Source organism: Vigna umbellata, chromosome 1 (assembly GCF_029865625.1).
Source record: "Vigna umbellata cultivar VRB3 chromosome 1, Vumbellata_1.0, whole genome shotgun sequence".
In the NCBI taxonomy this organism is placed as follows: domain Eukaryota; kingdom Viridiplantae; phylum Streptophyta; class Magnoliopsida; order Fabales; family Fabaceae; genus Vigna; species Vigna umbellata.
In genome coordinates this window covers 32,569,225-32,587,666 of record NC_142165.1, presented here as the reverse complement: position 1 = coordinate 32,587,666, position 18,442 = coordinate 32,569,225, and the positions used below count along the sequence as shown (strand labels likewise).

The 18,442-nt window shown below is 35.6% G+C and overlaps 1 protein-coding gene across 1 annotated transcript; it reads left to right on the top strand.

Annotated features, from left to right (window-relative positions):
* Window positions 1-13,628: 13,628 nt before the first annotated feature.
* On the top strand, window positions 13,629-17,221 carry LOC124836258 (receptor-like protein 7). The gene is made up of 2 exons (XM_088102890.1): window positions 13,629-16,848; window positions 16,921-17,221. Exon 1 carries the CDS (start codon window positions 13,752-13,754, stop codon window positions 16,812-16,814), a length of 3,063 nt encoding a protein of 1,020 aa, XP_087959016.1. The 5' UTR covers window positions 13,629-13,751; the 3' UTR covers window positions 16,815-16,848; window positions 16,921-17,221.
* The last annotated feature ends 1,221 nt before the right edge of the window (window positions 17,222-18,442 follow it).

Genomic DNA, 18,442 nt, shown 5'->3' with positions numbered 1-18,442 from the left:
TCAAATGAGAGTATCCAATTTGAATAGAAAAATTCAGTATCGTTTTCATGTTTGTATATTTTTAGACTCATTATGATTTGCAGGGTTATACTAAGCTATTAAATAGTTTGTTTTCGTGTACATGCTTTAATAGTTTACAAAAATTTACTCTACATTTATGATGCAAAAAAATATTAAAGTTATTAATAAATGGTTATCGAAGTTCATTTATATGGTTTAATTTTCAGTACATTAATCAATTATGTAACTAGTAACTAGCATGGTTTCTTATCATGATGAGTAAGATCAAATAACTAAGTTTTAGCATGAAATATGAAGTTGAGTTTGTTGTGGAACACTTTCGGATGTCACGGGTTTAAAAAATTGAATATTTAAAAACATTCTTATAGCACATAAGCTTATTTTTCAAAAACCTTAATATTAAAAACTTTGGAAAACATTAAATTACATTATTCAAAAAGCAAGATTCAAATTACATTATTCGAAAATTATTTAAATAACCAATGAATAAAAATAACTTCAAATTACATTGTCTTAAAAGTCTAAACCAAAAAAACTTTTAAAGAAAACCTAAATCTATCCCTATCATCTCATGTATCTATCATGCTTCTGGATCATCTACAATATCATCTCTTCACATATAACACATTATACGATTATGGGGTAATAATATCCATCATTATATCAATAATATCCATCACAAACACAAACACAAACGCGTATGGGGTAAGCTACCGATAAAATAATTATAACAATAATATACATATATACTGATGATATCAACCACAATCAAACACACAACAAGATACATACCTACTGATTATATCAATCATAATCAACCACGCCTTAAGATACATCCATACTTATTATATCAACCATAATCGAACATGAACCATAATCAAACACCTCATACATATAAGTAATAACATGATTCCTAATCTTTTAAACACAACAAATCAATCATATCTGATTACTCGCTTCCTGAGCCTCGATACTCCATCCTTGATCATCAATCCTCAATGTCATCTCATGAACATCACACACCTAGACCAACAATCTATCCCTTAAATCGCACTTATGCTAACCACACCCTCTGATACCATTACTACCAACCTAGTATTCCCCTGATGCTCCATCATCATTATATTCATCAACATGTGTACCTCCATCATGATTAACCCTAGGAAAAAATATAAAAAAAATAAAAAATAGCATAACAATTATGTTCTAAAAAAAATGTACACTTAAGAACACTAATTTCAAAACAAAAACAAAGTCTCAAAACTTCTTNATTAATATCTTATTATTGATTTTTATTGTGCTTGACCTTAAGAGTAAGTTGGATTTTGTTATTTACTTCATTGGCTACCTATTTGAATCTAGTATGGCTAGTGAATTGAAATCAAAATTAATGTTATCTTTAAAAACAGTTTATGAATAATATCAAGGTATTGGGAATGGTTCTCAAAGTAGTCAACAAGAATCTCAACTAAATGATGAAGATGATGATCCTCATGACATGAGTTTCTAGGTAAGAGCTACAAGACGTATATTTGATTATATACAAGAGCTTGATAAATATTTGAGAGAGGATCTTGAACCTTATATAAAGTGAGTTGAGCTTGATATTTTACAAAGTACAACTAGAGCCAACTTGACTAAAATTCGATAAGGATTGTCTCAGTCAAAATTCGATTAGGCACAACTAAGTTGAATTTTGTCAAATTTTAATCATGACAGACTCCACCAATTTGACCTAAATTTGGTTAGGACTGATTCTTCCAAAATCAAATAAATTTTGACTAAAACCCATTCGTTGGAATTCGATAAAATTTTGATTTGGATTTATTCAAAAAAATTCAATCGAATTTCAATGTAGACAACTCGATCGGATGTAAATCTAGGATAAAATGTGCAAATATAATAAATCATTATTTAAGAAGCATCTAGGATAACACAAACATTTATCTTAATCACGTCCAATTAAGATTTTTGTTATAATTCCAAAAACCATGATAAGAATTCTTATAACACAATCGAAAGTGAAAAGTTAAATCCACATATAAAAGAAAGGAAAATGGTATGTCGACAACGATTTTTTGCCAACAATTTGACAACGCCAGGTGGCGTCTTTGCATTGGCCAAATTTAATAAAAAGAAAATAGAGAGAAGTTATCTGACTAAGGGTAAAATTGGAAGAAAAGTTTACAAGTTTAACATTTTTGGTTTCGCGGTTTTCGTTTTCGTTTTTTCGCTCTCACCTCTACACTTCTTTCATCCCTTTTATCTTCTCTCTCGATCTAACCTCTATCTTCTCTATCGTTCTAACCCTATTCTTGTATCTTTTTTCTGATTTGAAGTCTGGTGACGGTTTGGGTGTCATGAATTGAATTCTTTTTACATTGTGTGTGTTATAATGAATAAAGGTGTTATATTGAAAAAAGAACGCAGAATATTAATAAGTATTTAAAATGTAAGCAATGGTTTCAGAAATGAATATAAGTTGTGGAATTTGTTGACCAAAAAACCATACAAGTGAATTTAATGGTCATTACTGGTTGGGAGGTTATGTTTGGTGACCCCAAGAAGTGGGGAAGAAGCCATTCTTACTGAGGGGACCAAGTTGGACAAGTGCAGAGCTAATCTGCAGAAAAAACATTGTCATAATCGTTTACAGTGGCCTCGTAAACGATTACACGAGAGAAATCACTGTTTTGTACAGAAAGTTGAACTGAAGTAGTCAGTTGTGGTGTCCTAGGTGATCATTGGCAAAAACTATTAATTTAAAGCACAAGTCCACTTGTATTTACTTGGTGTTGGTGTTTGACTGGTGGTAGAGGGTGGTAGCTGATGGGAGGTGACCCCAAGAAGTGGGAAAGAAGTCATTCTTACTGAAGGGACCAAGTTGGAGAAGTGCATGGCTAATCTACAGAAAAAACACTGTGGTAATCGTTTACAGTGGCCTGGTAAATGATTACACGAGAGAAATCACTATTTTGTACAGAAAGTTGAACTGAAGTAGTCAGTTGTGGTGTCATGGGTGATCATTGGAAAAAATTGTTACTTTCAGGCACAAGTCCACTTGTATTTACTTGGTGTTGGTGTTTCAGTGGTGGTAGAGAGTGGTAAGTGATGGGAGGTGACCCCAAGAAGTGGAGAAGAAGCCATTCTTACTTAGGGGACCAAGTTGGACAAGTGCATAGCTAATCTGCAGAAAAAACACTGTGATAATCGTTTATAGTGTCCTTGTAATCGATTACAGTGTCAAAAAAGGTGTAAACTTGATTTCCAAGGCATAATTTGAAAGTTCTTTGAGTCTACATTCCAACAAAACAAGAATCAACTCATTTGGAGTTCGGTGAAGAAAGTTATGAGCAAAAGAACAAACAAAGGTCAGAGTTGGCAAGAATATATGAAACGCTAACTTGAAAGAATAAACTGTACCAACTCAGATGTCCAACAATTACAAATTAGTAGTCATTGGAAAGATTTTTGAGTCTAGTTTCTCATAAAAAAAGAATCACATCATTTGGAGGTCGGTGGGAAAAGTTATCAGTAAAATAGCTAGCAAAGGTCAAAGTTGACAACATGATATCTCACCCAAGTTGCTCATCTCATAAACATTGTTTCTTTCCTCATCATGGGGTGCCAAAACATGACTTTCGAATAAAAAAATCGAATATAAAACATTATAACTTTTGTGAATACTGGGTGCCCAAACATGACTTTCCAGCCTATACTCACACTCAAACACTAAAATCAAGTGAAAACCAGTTGATTTATGCCAAAAAATTAAAAATTTTGACTATGGTCACCTAGGTTACCACAACTGACTCCTCCAGAACAAGTTTCTGTACAAATCCTGGATTTTGTTCGTGTAATCGTTTACCAAGCATCTGTAAACGATTACAAGTGTATTTTTTGGTGCAGAAGTTTCAAGACTTCATCTAAGTTGTTCATCTCATAAACATTGTTCATTTCCTCAATCATGGGGTGCCCAAACATGACTTTCCAGCCTATACTCACACTCAAACACTAAAATCAAGTGAAAACCAGTTGATTTATGCCAAAAAATTAAAAATTTTGACTATGGTCACCTAGGTTACCACAATTGACTCCTCTAGTACAAGTTTCTGTACAAATTCTGAATTTTGTTCGTGTAATCGTTTACCAAGCATCTGTAAACGATTACAAGTGTATTTTTTGGTGCAAAAGTTTCAAGACTTCATCTAAGTTGTTCATGTCATAAACATTGTTCATTTTCTCAATCATGGGGTGCCCAAACATGACTTTCTAGCCTATACTCACAATCAAACACTAAAATCAAGTGAAAACCAGTTGATTTATGCCAAAAAATTAAAATTTTTGACTATGGTCACCTAGGTTAGCACAGCTGACTCCTGCAGTACAAGTTTCTGTACAAATCCTGGATTTTGTTCGTGTAATTGTTTACCAAGCATCTGTAAACGATTACAAGTGTATTTTTTGGTGCAGAAGTTTCAAGACTTCATCTAAGTTGTTCATCTCATAAATATTGTTCATTTCCTCAATCATGGGGTGCCCAAACATGACTTTCCAGCCTATACTCACACTCAAACACTAAAATCAACTGAAAACCAGTTGATTTATGCCAAAAAATTAAAAATTTTGACTATGGTCACCTACGTTACCACAACTGACTCCTTGTTGAGAGGGTCGCACCTCACACAAAAGTTGATTGCAAAGTTAATGTAGTATAAGCTAGGAAGTGACTCCTAGATCGTCTCTCAAGGACCAAATTGTGGTTCGAGTCTTAGGTCAAACACGTAGTAGGGGGTTTTTAAGGTGTTTTTGTGATTAGAAATGAACTAAATTAAAACACGAATATAAACACAGATGTAAACACAGAATTAAAACATTTGGTCACTTAATCTAACATTACAACTAAATTAGAGAAAACTTGCATGACTCTCTTGAATTAAAATTGCTAAATTGGAAATGCATCTTCCATTAATCAACGACAATGCGTAGAAGCATAATGCAGCGAGAAGAATTAAATTACCAAATCCTTGAACAACTTGAACACAATAAATAAAGAGAAAATGCATCTTTCGGCTGGTATATAAAAGTGTGAAACAATTGAAGGTATTGTGCAAAATTCATGAGCAGCAGGAATCAATTTTAATGCACGGTGGACAAAGCTCATAGCAAATAGAAAATGAAAGGTTTAGCTAAAGAAAATTAAAATCATCACGGCACAAGTACTAAGAAAAGTGGTGAGTTCACAATTGGAATATAAAATTGGTATTTAACAATTGCATGATTCACATCACCCGCCCAGTAGCCCATTCAATACTTTTGTTATTTGAACAATTGGAATGTAAAATTCATTCTCAAGGCATGATTATAATAAAAGATACCCCTTTATGCGGCTACTCCCTCCTGAGGTGCCAACTCCTAATTCTTCAAAGTGAAAGGGAATCTTCCAAAAGTAATTCATCAACGTGTGTCCTAATTTTTCCAGCCGTGCTACTCCTCACTTCCCGTGACCGAGCCAAATGAACTCCCCTCTTCCAAAATCAAATCAGCGTCACATCTCCTATGTATATTCCTTTAAGCCTTTGCCTCCTCCTCGGTGGTGGTTGGACCGCACCAAAATAAAAGTAAATCCCCTTTTACGCTACATTCTCTTTAACCCAAATAATTCAATCTCTCCAACGTGCTTCCAAAAATCCTGGACTTTTATTCATTCCAGCAAGGAAAAGAACTCCATCACCGTGTGCTTCACCAAAAGAAAATCAACGAGCAAGATAAATAGAATAATAATGTGCTCTCATATTGCTGGACTTAACAACACCTACTCTCACCTACCACCTCTTCATTCTCAAAGAAATAAAGAAAAAAATTAGCAAACATTCAGCTACCAATCATCTTGGCACGTCCCATCCCCCTTGACTACCACCTACTCTCCTTCTCATTCCATAAATCAAAAGCAATCTCTTTTCTTCCAGCAGCCGTGACCCTATCCCATTATGCTTCCAGCTCACTTTTCCCGGGACGTGGCAGCCAATGAACCGTGACAGTGGTGGCTCCTCTTCTCTCGTTTAGCACTCCCCTATTAAATGAAGTTAATAGCCAATTGAAACGTAACAACATCCGTGTGCAAGCTTCCAGTAAAGTAAATCAGCATCATCAATCAAAGAAAGCGAGAAGAAATTGAATAAAAATCTCCAGCGTGCACAAGTTTTCGTTCATAAAAACAGAAAATGTTTCCAAAGTGAAGTTTCATGAGCGTGGCCAGTGGCGGCTCCTCTTCTCTAAGGCCGTGAGTTTCTTATAATGAGGGTGGGGTCCACACAATAAAACCCTAGGGTACCAAGTCATCCACCCTCAAGTTAATCCAAAAACATTCTACACTACTAGATTACAATTTAATTAATTCTAGATGTCTATGTGGAGAGTCTTGAATTTATTTGTATTCTTCTTGATGTCCCAAAATGTACCTCCAAAATTTTCCTGCAGTCAATGATTAAAATAATTAACTCAGATAATTCAAATTAATTAAAATAAGAATTTCTGGTCAAATTAAGCACAATTAACAAAAACGGAAAAATACTGGACATTTAAGCACAATTCCCTGATTAATTCTAGCACAATCAAGACGCGAATCAAGGAATAGTTCAAAGAACATCAGGGAAGTGACACAAACTCAGCACACAGAACACAGACTAACAAGGATAGAAACAGAATTACATAGTTCTCAAGGAATCTGGACCAAGAAAAGAAGTAGACAATATCCAACACAAAATCAAAGAAAGCGGATACTCATGAAATCATCCAAGCATTTCAAACACGGTAAAATGATCAATCAGCTCAAGAGGTGAATCAAAAGTAACAAAACCTCACAGATGCACTATCAGTGTTTCTCTCAAGTGTATAAGGTAAAGAATTTCAACTCAATGCACTCAAGAAAGCAAACAACAACAGACTTGGCAAGCCTCTAATATCAATACTCAAAACATATGCATGTTCACATCAAAAGGTCTTTTATGGATGTAATGGGGCCAAGGACAAGGGAGGATAAATATGGATGAGAAGCTATAAACCAAAAGAAATAGAGGAGCAATGGGGAACAAGTGTAAACACAATCAAATACACCCAAAACCTCTAATTCAATCCTCTTCTTGACTCCATTATTCACAATTTTTTTTCATTTTTTTTTCATCCTGTCTCTTTTCTTTTCTTTCTTTTCAAAACAAAACTGTAAAAGACAAGATACACATATATTTCCAAAAATAAAACAAGAAGAGGAACCAACTAGCCAATTCATATGAATCCCCAAGAAGACCACACTTGTTCCCAAAACATTTCCAAAGCTCCAAAATTCCCTAAGGTTAAGGTAATCATGATTTTTCACTTAGGGCTAGTGTATGAGCTTCAAAACAAAGAAATGAGGAAAGTATAGGCTCAAAAGGGGTTTCCAAAGAATCAGAACAAGGTAAGCTTATTTGGCTAGAGAGGCTCAAAAACAAAACTGCCTTTATCACTTCCAAACATGCATATCAATCAAGAATTATCAACAAGAGTCAAGCCAAGGCATATGCGCAAGCAATCAAGAGACATATCACACACACAAGAAAGAACATAAAGTGGCTCAAATCTCACACAGGGTAATTCTGTCACAATCAATTCAACCTCTCAAACATCATAATCATCTTCCCAAGCAAAGAAAAGCAAGAATTTCAAACTAATCAGAGTATCAATGAAGTGAAGGGAAAGACGAGTCTACAACTTAAACAAAGTCCAGAAATGAAGAGAATCATGTAAAACTGTACACAAGACAAAACAAAAACTACCTAGAAAAGAAAAAATTTAACACGGAAAACAAAAACTAACAAAGAAAAATCAGAATCTCCCCCAATAGACCACACTTAAACTACACAGTGTCCTCAATGTGTCATAAGCATAAGATCAGAAATCATAACAGTCAACAGATCATGGACAAGTGCAATAAAAGTAGGGAAAGGGGGAGAAGAGAGAAAGAAAACTCCCCTGATCATGGTGGCAGTTGCCAATTTTGGACTTGTAGGGAGATGTCTTCCACCAATGGATCCAGCAAAGAAGTTTTGAGGAAGAACTGCTTCATCCTCCATATTTGATCGAGCAGGACAGCTGGATCTAAGAAGCAAAGATTGTTGATGAGCGGGTTCAGCCGGTGTCTATTGATCTTCAAACTGTTGTGTATGTGAGCACCTTTGTCTTCAATAGTGGGTATTTGTTGATTAAATTCGTGTGTACCTCCTGCAACATGGTTAGTGCAATGTGGTTCCAAATAAATGACATGCAGGGGTATAACACCCAATCCCAATGTAATAGGCTGAACCTCAGATATACTCTCAGAACATGAATCACTTTCAAAATTAGAAGCAATATCAACAACAGACTCAGATTCATGTTCAGTGCATGGAGAATAAACATTCAGATGTGGTAGCAAAAAGTGGTTCTCATCATGCAGAGATGGAGAATCAAAAACAGACTCATCAACAATATAATCATCAACATATCTATCAACAGCATAATCATGAATAGCACATTCATCAACAGAATAATCAATTTGAGGTATGTTTACGTCCACTTCCCTAAAGATTGGAAAAGTGGTGGAAGATGAAAATGGTCTACCTGGTTCAAGTTTGCTGCTTATACCTGCCTGGTCCTCAAAATCTTTGTCAGTCTCCTCTGGTGCAAGAGTGGGGACATAGGGCGGTAGGAAAGTAGGTGGCGCAACAGTAAGCTCATGACTCTTCTCCCCATCTTTTATGTTGATGCCACTATCATCATCATTGGAATCTGAACAGTCTGAAATGGTAACTCTGAATCTTGAGACTGTTCCTGATTTAATTGAGTAGCCATCTGCCCTATCTGGTCATTCAAGCTCTGAATGGACACTCTGGTCTCTTGCTGAAACTGCAGGTTCTGCATGGTCAACTGCTCCAACAACTCCTGCAATGTAGGCTCAGAAGTAGAAGGCTGAGGAGCTATTTCGGCAGAAGCATCATATTGCTGACTCTGATATTGCTGGACTGGTGGAGGCATGAAAGTACTCTGGAATGGTGGTTCTTGATATTGATGTTGTGGAGCATTGTACCATCCCAAGGTAGGGTCATTCCATCTAGGACCGTTGTTGTATCCATCTTGCACATGGGAGAATTTGCTCAGAAATTTATGCTCAAGATCTTCCCATCTGGTAATGGATCCTGGAGGAAGAGAGTCTTTCCAATCTTTTGCTGCTCTTTCTAATGAGTGCGGGAATGCCCTTAAGAAAACTAGATCATCCGGGACATTTGGAAGTTTCATTAAAGAGCAAATTCGATAAAACCTATCCAAATGTTCATGTGCGCATTCATCTGCAAGACCATAAAACTTGGGCAACAAATTCATCAGTCCAGTGGTGAGAACTAAACGATCACCATCCTCATTAGGTGGAACCGGCTCCCAAAGAGAGCTCTCAGAAGTTGGAGGATGAGCCATATTGTTCTCAGCATAAAAGTCAGCAGAATTACAATCAGAGTAATATGTAGAATAGGAGTCATAGCTAGAGGCATCGGCAGAATAAGTAGTATTCACATAATCAAAATTGGTAGACATGGAAAAATAAAAATACTAAAAAATTACGAAACAAATAAAACACAAGACAATTTTTTTTTTAAATGACAGACAAAACACATACAACACGCATACAGAAAACAGAACAGAACATCACAACACGAGACAAAACACACACAACAAAAACATAACAGATGAAACATATATTAACACAACATATATAAACACACACAACAAAAACCCAAGACTGAACCTTTGGTCCCCGGCAACGGCGCCATTTTGTTGAGAGGGTCGCACCTTACACAAAAGTTGATTGCAAAATTAATGCAGTATAAGCTAGGAAGTGACTCCTAGGTCGTCTCTCAAGGACCAAATTGTGGTTCGAGTCTTAGGTCAAACACGTAGTGGGGGGGTTTAAGGTGTTTTTGTGATTAGAAATGAACTAAATTAAAACACGAATATAAACACAGATGTAAACACAGAATTAAAACATTTGGTCACTTAATCTAACATTACAACTAAATTAGAGAAAACTTGCATGACTCTCTTGAATTAAAATTGCTAAATTGGAAATGCATCTTCCATTAATCAACGGCAATGCGTAGAAGCATAATGCAGCGAGAAGAATTAAATTACCAAATCCTTGAACAACTTGAACACAATAAATAAAGAGAAAATGCATCTTTCGGCTGGTATATAAAAGTGTGAAACAATTGAAGGTATTGTGCAAAATTCATGAGCAGCAGGAATCAATTTTAATGCACGGTGGACAAAGCTCATAGCAAATAGAAAATGAAAGGTTTAGCTAAAGAAAATTAAAATCATCACGGCACAAGTACTAAGAAAAGTGGTGAGTTCACAACTGGAATATAAAATTGGTATTTAACAATTGCATGATTCACATCACCCGCCCAGTCGCCCATTCAATACTTTTGTTATTTGAACAATTGGAATGTAAAATTCATTCTCAAGGCATGATTATAATAAAAGATACCCCTTTATGCGGCTACTCCCTTCTGAGGTGCCAACTCCTAATTCTTCAAAGTGAAAGGGAATCTTCCAAAAGTAATTCATCAACGTGTGTCCTAATTTTTCCAGCCGTGCTACTCCTCACTTCCCGTGACCGAGCCAAATGAACTCCCCTCTTCCAAAATCAAATCAGCGTCACATCTCCTATGTATATTCCTTTAAGCCTTTGCCTCCTCCTCGGTGGTGGTTGGACCGCACCAAAATAAAAGTAAATCCCCTTTTACGCTACATTCTCTTTAACCCAAATAATTCAATCTCTCCAACGTGCTTCCAAAAATCCTGGACTTTTATTCATTCCAGCAAGGAAAAGAACTCCATCACTGTGTGCTTCACCAAAAGAAAATCAACGAGCAAGATAAATAGAATAATAATGTGCTCTCCTATTGCTGGACTTGACAACACCTACTCTCACCTACCACCTCTTCATTCTCAAAGAAATAAAGAAAAAAATTAGCAAACATTTAGCTACCAATCATCTTGGCACGTCCCATCCCCCTTGACTACCACCTACTCTACTTCTCATTCCATAAATCAAAAGCAATCTCTCTTCTTCCAGCAGCCGTGACCTTATCCCATTATGCTTCCAGCTCACTTTTCCCGGGACGTGGCAGCCAATGAACCGTGACAGTGGTGGCTCCTCTTCTCTCGTTCAGCATTCCCTATTAAATGAAGTTAATAGCCAATTGAAACGTAACATCATCCGTGTGCAAGCTTCCAGTAAAGTAAATCAGCATCATCAATCAAAGAAAGCGAGAAGAAATTGAATAAAAATCTCCAGCGTGCACAAGTTTTCGTTCATAAAAAACAGAAAATGTTTCCAAAGTGAAGTTTCATGAGCGTGGCCAGTGGCGGCTCCTCTTCTCTAAGGCCGTGAGTTTCTTATAATGAGGGTGGGGTCCACACAATAAAACCCTAGGGTGCCAAGTCATCCACCCTCAAGTTAATCCAAAAACATTCTACACTACTAGATTACAATTTAATTAATTCTAGATGTCTATGTGGAGAGTCTTGAATTTATTTGTATTCTTCTTGATGTCCCAAAATGTACCTCCAAAATTTTCCTGCAGTCAATGATTAAAATAATTAACTCAGATAATTCAAATTAATTAAAATAAGAATTTCTGGTCAAATTAAGCACAATTAACAAAAACGGAAAAATACTGGACATTTAAGCACAATTCCCTGATTAATTCTAGCACAATAGACTAGGTGAAGTCAAGAAAATATTGACTCATCACTCCTCCAGTACAAGTTTCTGTACAAATCCTGGATTTTGTTCGTGTAATCGTTTACCAAGCATCTATAAACGATTACAAGTGTATTTTTTGGTGCAGAAGTTTCAAGACTTCATCTAAGTTGTTCATCTCATAAATATTGTTCATTTCCTCAATCATGGGGTGTCCAAACATGACTTTCCAGCCTATACTCACACTCAAACACTAAAATCAAGTGAAAACCAGTTGATTTATGCCAAAAAATTAAAAATTTTGACTATGGTCACCTAGGTTAGCACAGCTGACTCTTGCAGTACAAGTTTCTGTACAAATCCTGGATTTTGTTCGTGTAATCGTTTACCAATGAGTTGTAATCGATTACAACCATGTTTTTTGGTGCAAAAGTTCTAGGACTTCACCTAACTTCATCATGTCACAAGCATTGTTTCATTCCGCCACCAAATATATCAGTACTAATCAAAGTGGCCACTTTATTCATTAACAATTCAAACAAAACCATATTTCACAATGACAATAACAAAGGAAATTCAATTAACATTGATAATATGTACAATTTTGTATTACTTTCTCTTAACATTGAACAAAATATATTCAAAATTACAAACATTTGTTCATCTATGTACAATTTTGTATTACTTTCTCTTAAGAAATCTATACAAATATCACTCATATTTTATTCTAAGAAATCGAGTGTAAGGAATCCTAAGCACTCTGCTCTTATAACGCCTTCGTGACCCTATCCTCACGTAAGTCTTCATTGGAGGTGGATTGGTGGACATGCCTCCCGGGGAAAAAAATCCAATGTTCATGGACGATTCTTCACATAAAACACTTTGTCCACCATCTCCGCAATCAGTGACCGGTGCTCCTCTATCAAATGCTCGTTCAAAGTAGAAATACACTTTGTTAAAAAGGAGTGACTAACCCTCAACTGCATCAACAACAAACAAAATAACCAAAACATAAAAGCCCTAAAACAAAAACAACAAAAAATTTAACAAGGAAAACCCAAAATCCAAACCGAAAACGCAATGTACAAAATGAAGGAAGAATGCATTTACCTTGCTCGTCGAAGGACCATGGTTACCGGAACTTGCCATTTTGCACAATACACTCAACAAAGAGGACGACATTGACCAAAACGAAGAGATGTACCAAAAACGTAGAAGGAGAACGACAAGGAAGAGCGACAACCACAAGGAAGAGGGAGACCGAAAACCAAAAGAGAGAGCTAGAATGAAGATGATGAACGAAGGAAGAAAGAGAACGGTGATTTCTAATGAAATAGGACAAGGGGTATATTTGGAATTCCAAATTTTCTGAAGCTCTCATCAATTTCGATGTCACAATTTCAGAAATAAAAGAAAAAAAATTGGACCAATGCTCTATTGACACCTGACTTTGTTAAAAATGTGTTAAAATTTTGTTGTTGGAATATCACGATCCTAAAAGAAAACTCTTGGTTTAAAATTGGCACGTGATTAAGTATCTTAGTTTGTGAATATGTAAGGAGTAGTGACAAGATATTGAATAAGGAAGACAATCATGGTTTATATAATTTTTTTTTTGTCTCGGGATTGTTCTGAATCAATTTTAAATAATATAGTGGTAAATCTATTTTATAAAAATGACCGAGTTAGGCCTGATAAAAGGTTGGCCTGCCACTGTGTTACATATACATCTTTACAATAATTGTACTATACACATAATTGCTTTTATTACGCTACAGTGCAAGTTATGTAGTTGAATGATTTACGAGCTTGACTCCCTGTTCAATCCGCTTTTGAACATCAATTAAAATAGTGAGGGACATGATCATTTTGTATTTCGTTCTCGAACTCTAAAAATCAGAGTAAACCAAGTATTGGAACTTTGAATCTGTTGAGCAAAAGCCTTTAGAAAAGTATGGGGTGGTTTGTGTTTGTTGTCCTGAGTTGGTTGCTTTGTCATTTTCCTTCACGGACGTCTTCATTGGAGCCATTATGCAACCATGATGAAGCCTCTGCCTTGCTTGGCATCAAGAGTTCATTAGTTGTTGGTAGCATACCTTACAGAACTTCTTCCTGTGAGTCTCCTTATCCAAAGACAGAATCTTGGAAAAATGGTACTAATTGTTGTTTGTGGGATGGGGTGAGTTGTGATACAAACTCAGGCCGCGTCATTGGCTTAGACCTCAGCTGCAGTTCCCTTCAAGGTCCATTTCATCCCAACAACACTCTCTTCAAACTCACTCACCTTCAAAAACTCAACCTTGCTTTCAATGACTTTTCCTTTTCTCCAATGCCTCATGGGTTTGCTGATCTTGTAGCTCTTACTCATCTCAACCTATCTTTTGTTGGATTTAGTGGTGTCATTCCTTCCAAAATATCTCACCTCTCAAAATTAGTTTCACTTGATCTCTCACTGTTACAAGATATGAGAATGGAACCAGTAACCCTGGAAAAGCTCATTATAAATGCAACTGATTTAAGGGAGCTCACTCTTTATAGACTAGGTATGTTTTTGATTAAACCGAGTTCTCTGTCTTTGTTGTTTAATTTTTCATCTTCTTTGGTCTCTCTCGAACTTCAAGGTTCCGGTTTGCAAGGGAAGTTGGAAAATAAGATACTATGTTTACCCAATCTTCAACACCTAGATCTGTCTGATAATCCTGATCTCGAAGGTGAACTTCCAGAGTTCAATTGGAGCACTCCTCTTAGATATTTGGCCATTCGTCATACCAAATTTAGTGGCGAGATTCCGTTATCACTTTCAAATCTTCATCATCTCACTTATATTGATCTTTCAAGTAATGATTTCGCAGGATCCATTCCTCAATTCATGGGCAACATCTCACAATTAAATTATCTGAAGCTCAATTCAAATAACTTAGGTGATGATATTCCATCTTCTCTTTTCAACCTTCAACACCTTATTCACTTAGATCTTTCATATAATAATTTTGATACTGAGATCCCCAATTTGTTTGATAAGCTAAACAAATTAGAATATTTAGATTTTTCCAGAAACAAGGGCCAGTTACCATCATCGTTGTTCGGGCTCACTCAGCTTAGTTATTTAGGCCTTTCAGATAATAAATTATCTGGAGAGATACCTGATCAAACTGGTGGACTTTCTAATTTAGCTTTTCTGGACTTGTCTAATAACTCTTTGAACGGAATAATTCCACATTGGTGTTTTTCTTTGCCATCGTTAGTTAGCTTACGCCTTGGTGAGAACCAGCTTACCGGGCCAATTGGTGAATTCTCTGCCTTTTCATCATTGAGATTTTGTGACCTCTCTTATAACAAGCTACAAGGTGATATCCCAGAGTCAATGTTTCTTCTCCAAAATATCTATGAATTGAGACTATCATCAAATAACCTGACTGGCCTCTTAGACTTTCATAAATTTTCAAATCTTCAACTGCTAACGGGTATTGATCTTTCTCACAACAATTTTCTATCTCCTAACTTTAATGATGAGTCCACCTTTTCCTTCCAAACATTCCGAAGTCCGCTCCAATCTATTAAGTATTTAGATCTATCTTGGAACCAAATTAGCGGAAGGATACCAAAATGGTTTAATGAGATCGGAAACAAGTCTTTGGATGAGTTGGACCTTTCACATAACCTTTTCACATCAGTTGATTATCTCTCGCTCTCACAGGGAAAAATAACCTACATTGACCTTAGCTTCAACATGCTTGAAGGAGATATCCCCGCTCCCCCACAAGGCGTTGAATTCTTTTCTGTCTCAAACAACAAATTAACTGGACGCATTTCTTCAGATATTTGCAATGCAACCTCCCTCCAGTTACTCAATTTGTCTCACAACAATTTGACAGGCTTGCTTCCACGATGCCTCGGAACCTTGCCATACCTTTCAGTTTTGGATGTGCAAATGAACAACCTTTGTGGAACCATACCCAGAACCTATCTTCTGATAGAATCATTGGAAACAGTGAATCTTAATGGCAATAATCTAGAGGGACCATTAGATTGGCCTGGGGCCAAGGTCATGTGCAAAGGATTGACAGTTCTTGATCTTGGACAAAACAACATAGGCGGTGGATTTCCAAGTTGGCTACACTATCTTCCAGAACTGGAAGTCCTCGTTTTACGCGCTAATAAGTTCAACGGTGATATCAACTGTTTGAAAGCCAAGGACGCCTTTATCAAATTGAAGATTTTTGATGTCTCCAACAATAACTTTAGTGGCGCTTTGCCAACAACATGCATAAAAAACTTCAAGGCAATGAAAGAGAGTGAGAATGATTATTTGGAATACGAAGAAGTTTTTGGAAAATCATTTACTTACAAGGATTCTGTTGTGGTCACGGTTAAAAGTAATGTCATTCGGATGGAGAGAATCTTAACCACTTTCACAACTATTGATTTGTCGAATAATGGATTTGAAGGAGTGATTCCATCAATCATTGGAGAGTTAAAGTCACTAAAAGGACTTAACCTTTCCCACAACATAATTACTGGTTTTATTCCGCAAACGTTGGGCGGTTTGGAATATCTGGAATGGTTAGACCTCTCCTCAAACATGCTCATGGGTGAGATTCCAAATGCATTGACCAACCTTCACTTTCTCTCTGTCTTTAACCTTTCACAAAACCTGCTGGTGGGGATGATACCAACAGGTAAACAATTCAACACATTTCAGAATGATTCCTATCAGGGAAATCAAGGGCTGTGTGGGCTGCCATTGTCAAAACCATGCCACAAGGATAAAAAGCAGCCGAGAGAATTAGCAACCTTTCAATATCAGCAAGAAGAACAATTTGGGTTTGGTTGGAAATCCGTAGCTATTGGATATGGTTGTGGAGGGGTATTTGGAATGGTGTTGGGATATCTCGCATTCTTCATCAGAAGACCAGAATGGTCAATCCGTTTGATTGAAGGCATTCTTAATCAAAGACTGAGAAACAAGAGCTACAAATCCAATCCAAAGAGAAAATCATACAGTAAGGGTCGTTAAAGATCTAGACTCAGTCCATCCCTTCTGTTGCAAAGTAAGTGAAATTTTACATTATATAAATTTTTTATTAATCCTTAATCTAACTATCCCAATTCTAATATTACAGAGTATTTTTCCAGTGGGTGCTTTGAAGATTAATTATTCTTGCCATAATAAGGTCCTTGAGTAGATGATTCCATGCTGTTATCTCTTACACAGTTTCAGTTTGTTTAAGGATCATAGTGTTCTTTAGTTAATGCATAAGCATAATTCTTCTTCCAACCATCAGTTGTTAGTTATAATTCATTTATAATTAGTAATGTTGTTACACTGTAGTCGAACTCTTTGTATCTAATGAGAGTATCCAATTTGAATAGAAAAATTCAGTATCGTTTTCATGTTTGTATATTTTTAGACTCATTATGATTTGCAGGGTTATACTAAGCTATTAAATAGTTTGTTTTCGTGTACATGCTTCAATAGTTTACAAAAATTTACTCTACATTTATGATGCAAAAAAATATTAAAGTTATTAATAAATGGTTATCGAAGTTCATTTATATGGTTTAATTTTCAGTACATTAATCAATTATGTAACTAGTAACTAGCATGGTTTCTTATCATGATGAGTAAGATCAAATAACTAAGTTTTAGCATGAAATATAAACTTGAGTTTGTTGTGCAACACTTTCTGATGTCACGGGTTTAAAAAATTGAATATTTAAAAACATTCTTATAGCACATAAGCGTATTTTTCAAAAACCTTAATATTAAAAAATTTGGAAAACAAATTAAATTACATTATTCAAGATTCAAATTACATTATTCGAAAATTATTTAAATAACCAATGAATAAAAATAACTTTAAATTACATTGTCTTAAAAATCTAAACCAAAAGAACTTTTAAAGAAAATCCAAATCTATCCCTATCATCTCATGTATCTATCATGCTTCTGGATCATTTACAATATCATCTTTTCACATATAACACATTATACGATTATCGCCAATAATATCCATCACAAACACAAACACAAACGTGTATGGGGTAAGCTACCGATAAAACAATTATAACAACAATATACATATATATTGATGATATCAACCACAATCAAACACACAACAAGATACATACCTACTGATTATATCAATCATAATCAACCACGCCTTAAGATACATACATACTTATTATATCAACCATAATCAAACATGAATCATAATCAAACACCTCATACATATAAGTAATAACATGATTCCTAATCTTTTAAACGCAATAAATCAATAATATCTGATTACTCGCTTCTTGAGCCTCGATACTCTATCCTTGATCATCAATCCTCAATGTCATCATGAACATCACACACACCTAGACCAACAATCTATCCCTTAAATCGCACTTATGCTAACCACACCATCTGATACCATTACTACCAACCTAGTATTCCCCTGATGCTCCATCATCATTATATTCATCAACATGTGTACCTCCATCATGATTAGTCCTAGGAAAAAATATAAAAAAAAATAAAAAATAGCATAACAATTATGTTCTAAAAAAAATGTACACTTAAGAACACTAATTTCAAAACAAAAACACAAAGTCTCAAAACTTCTTTATTTTTAAGACCCTTATTTTCTCGGATCTTAT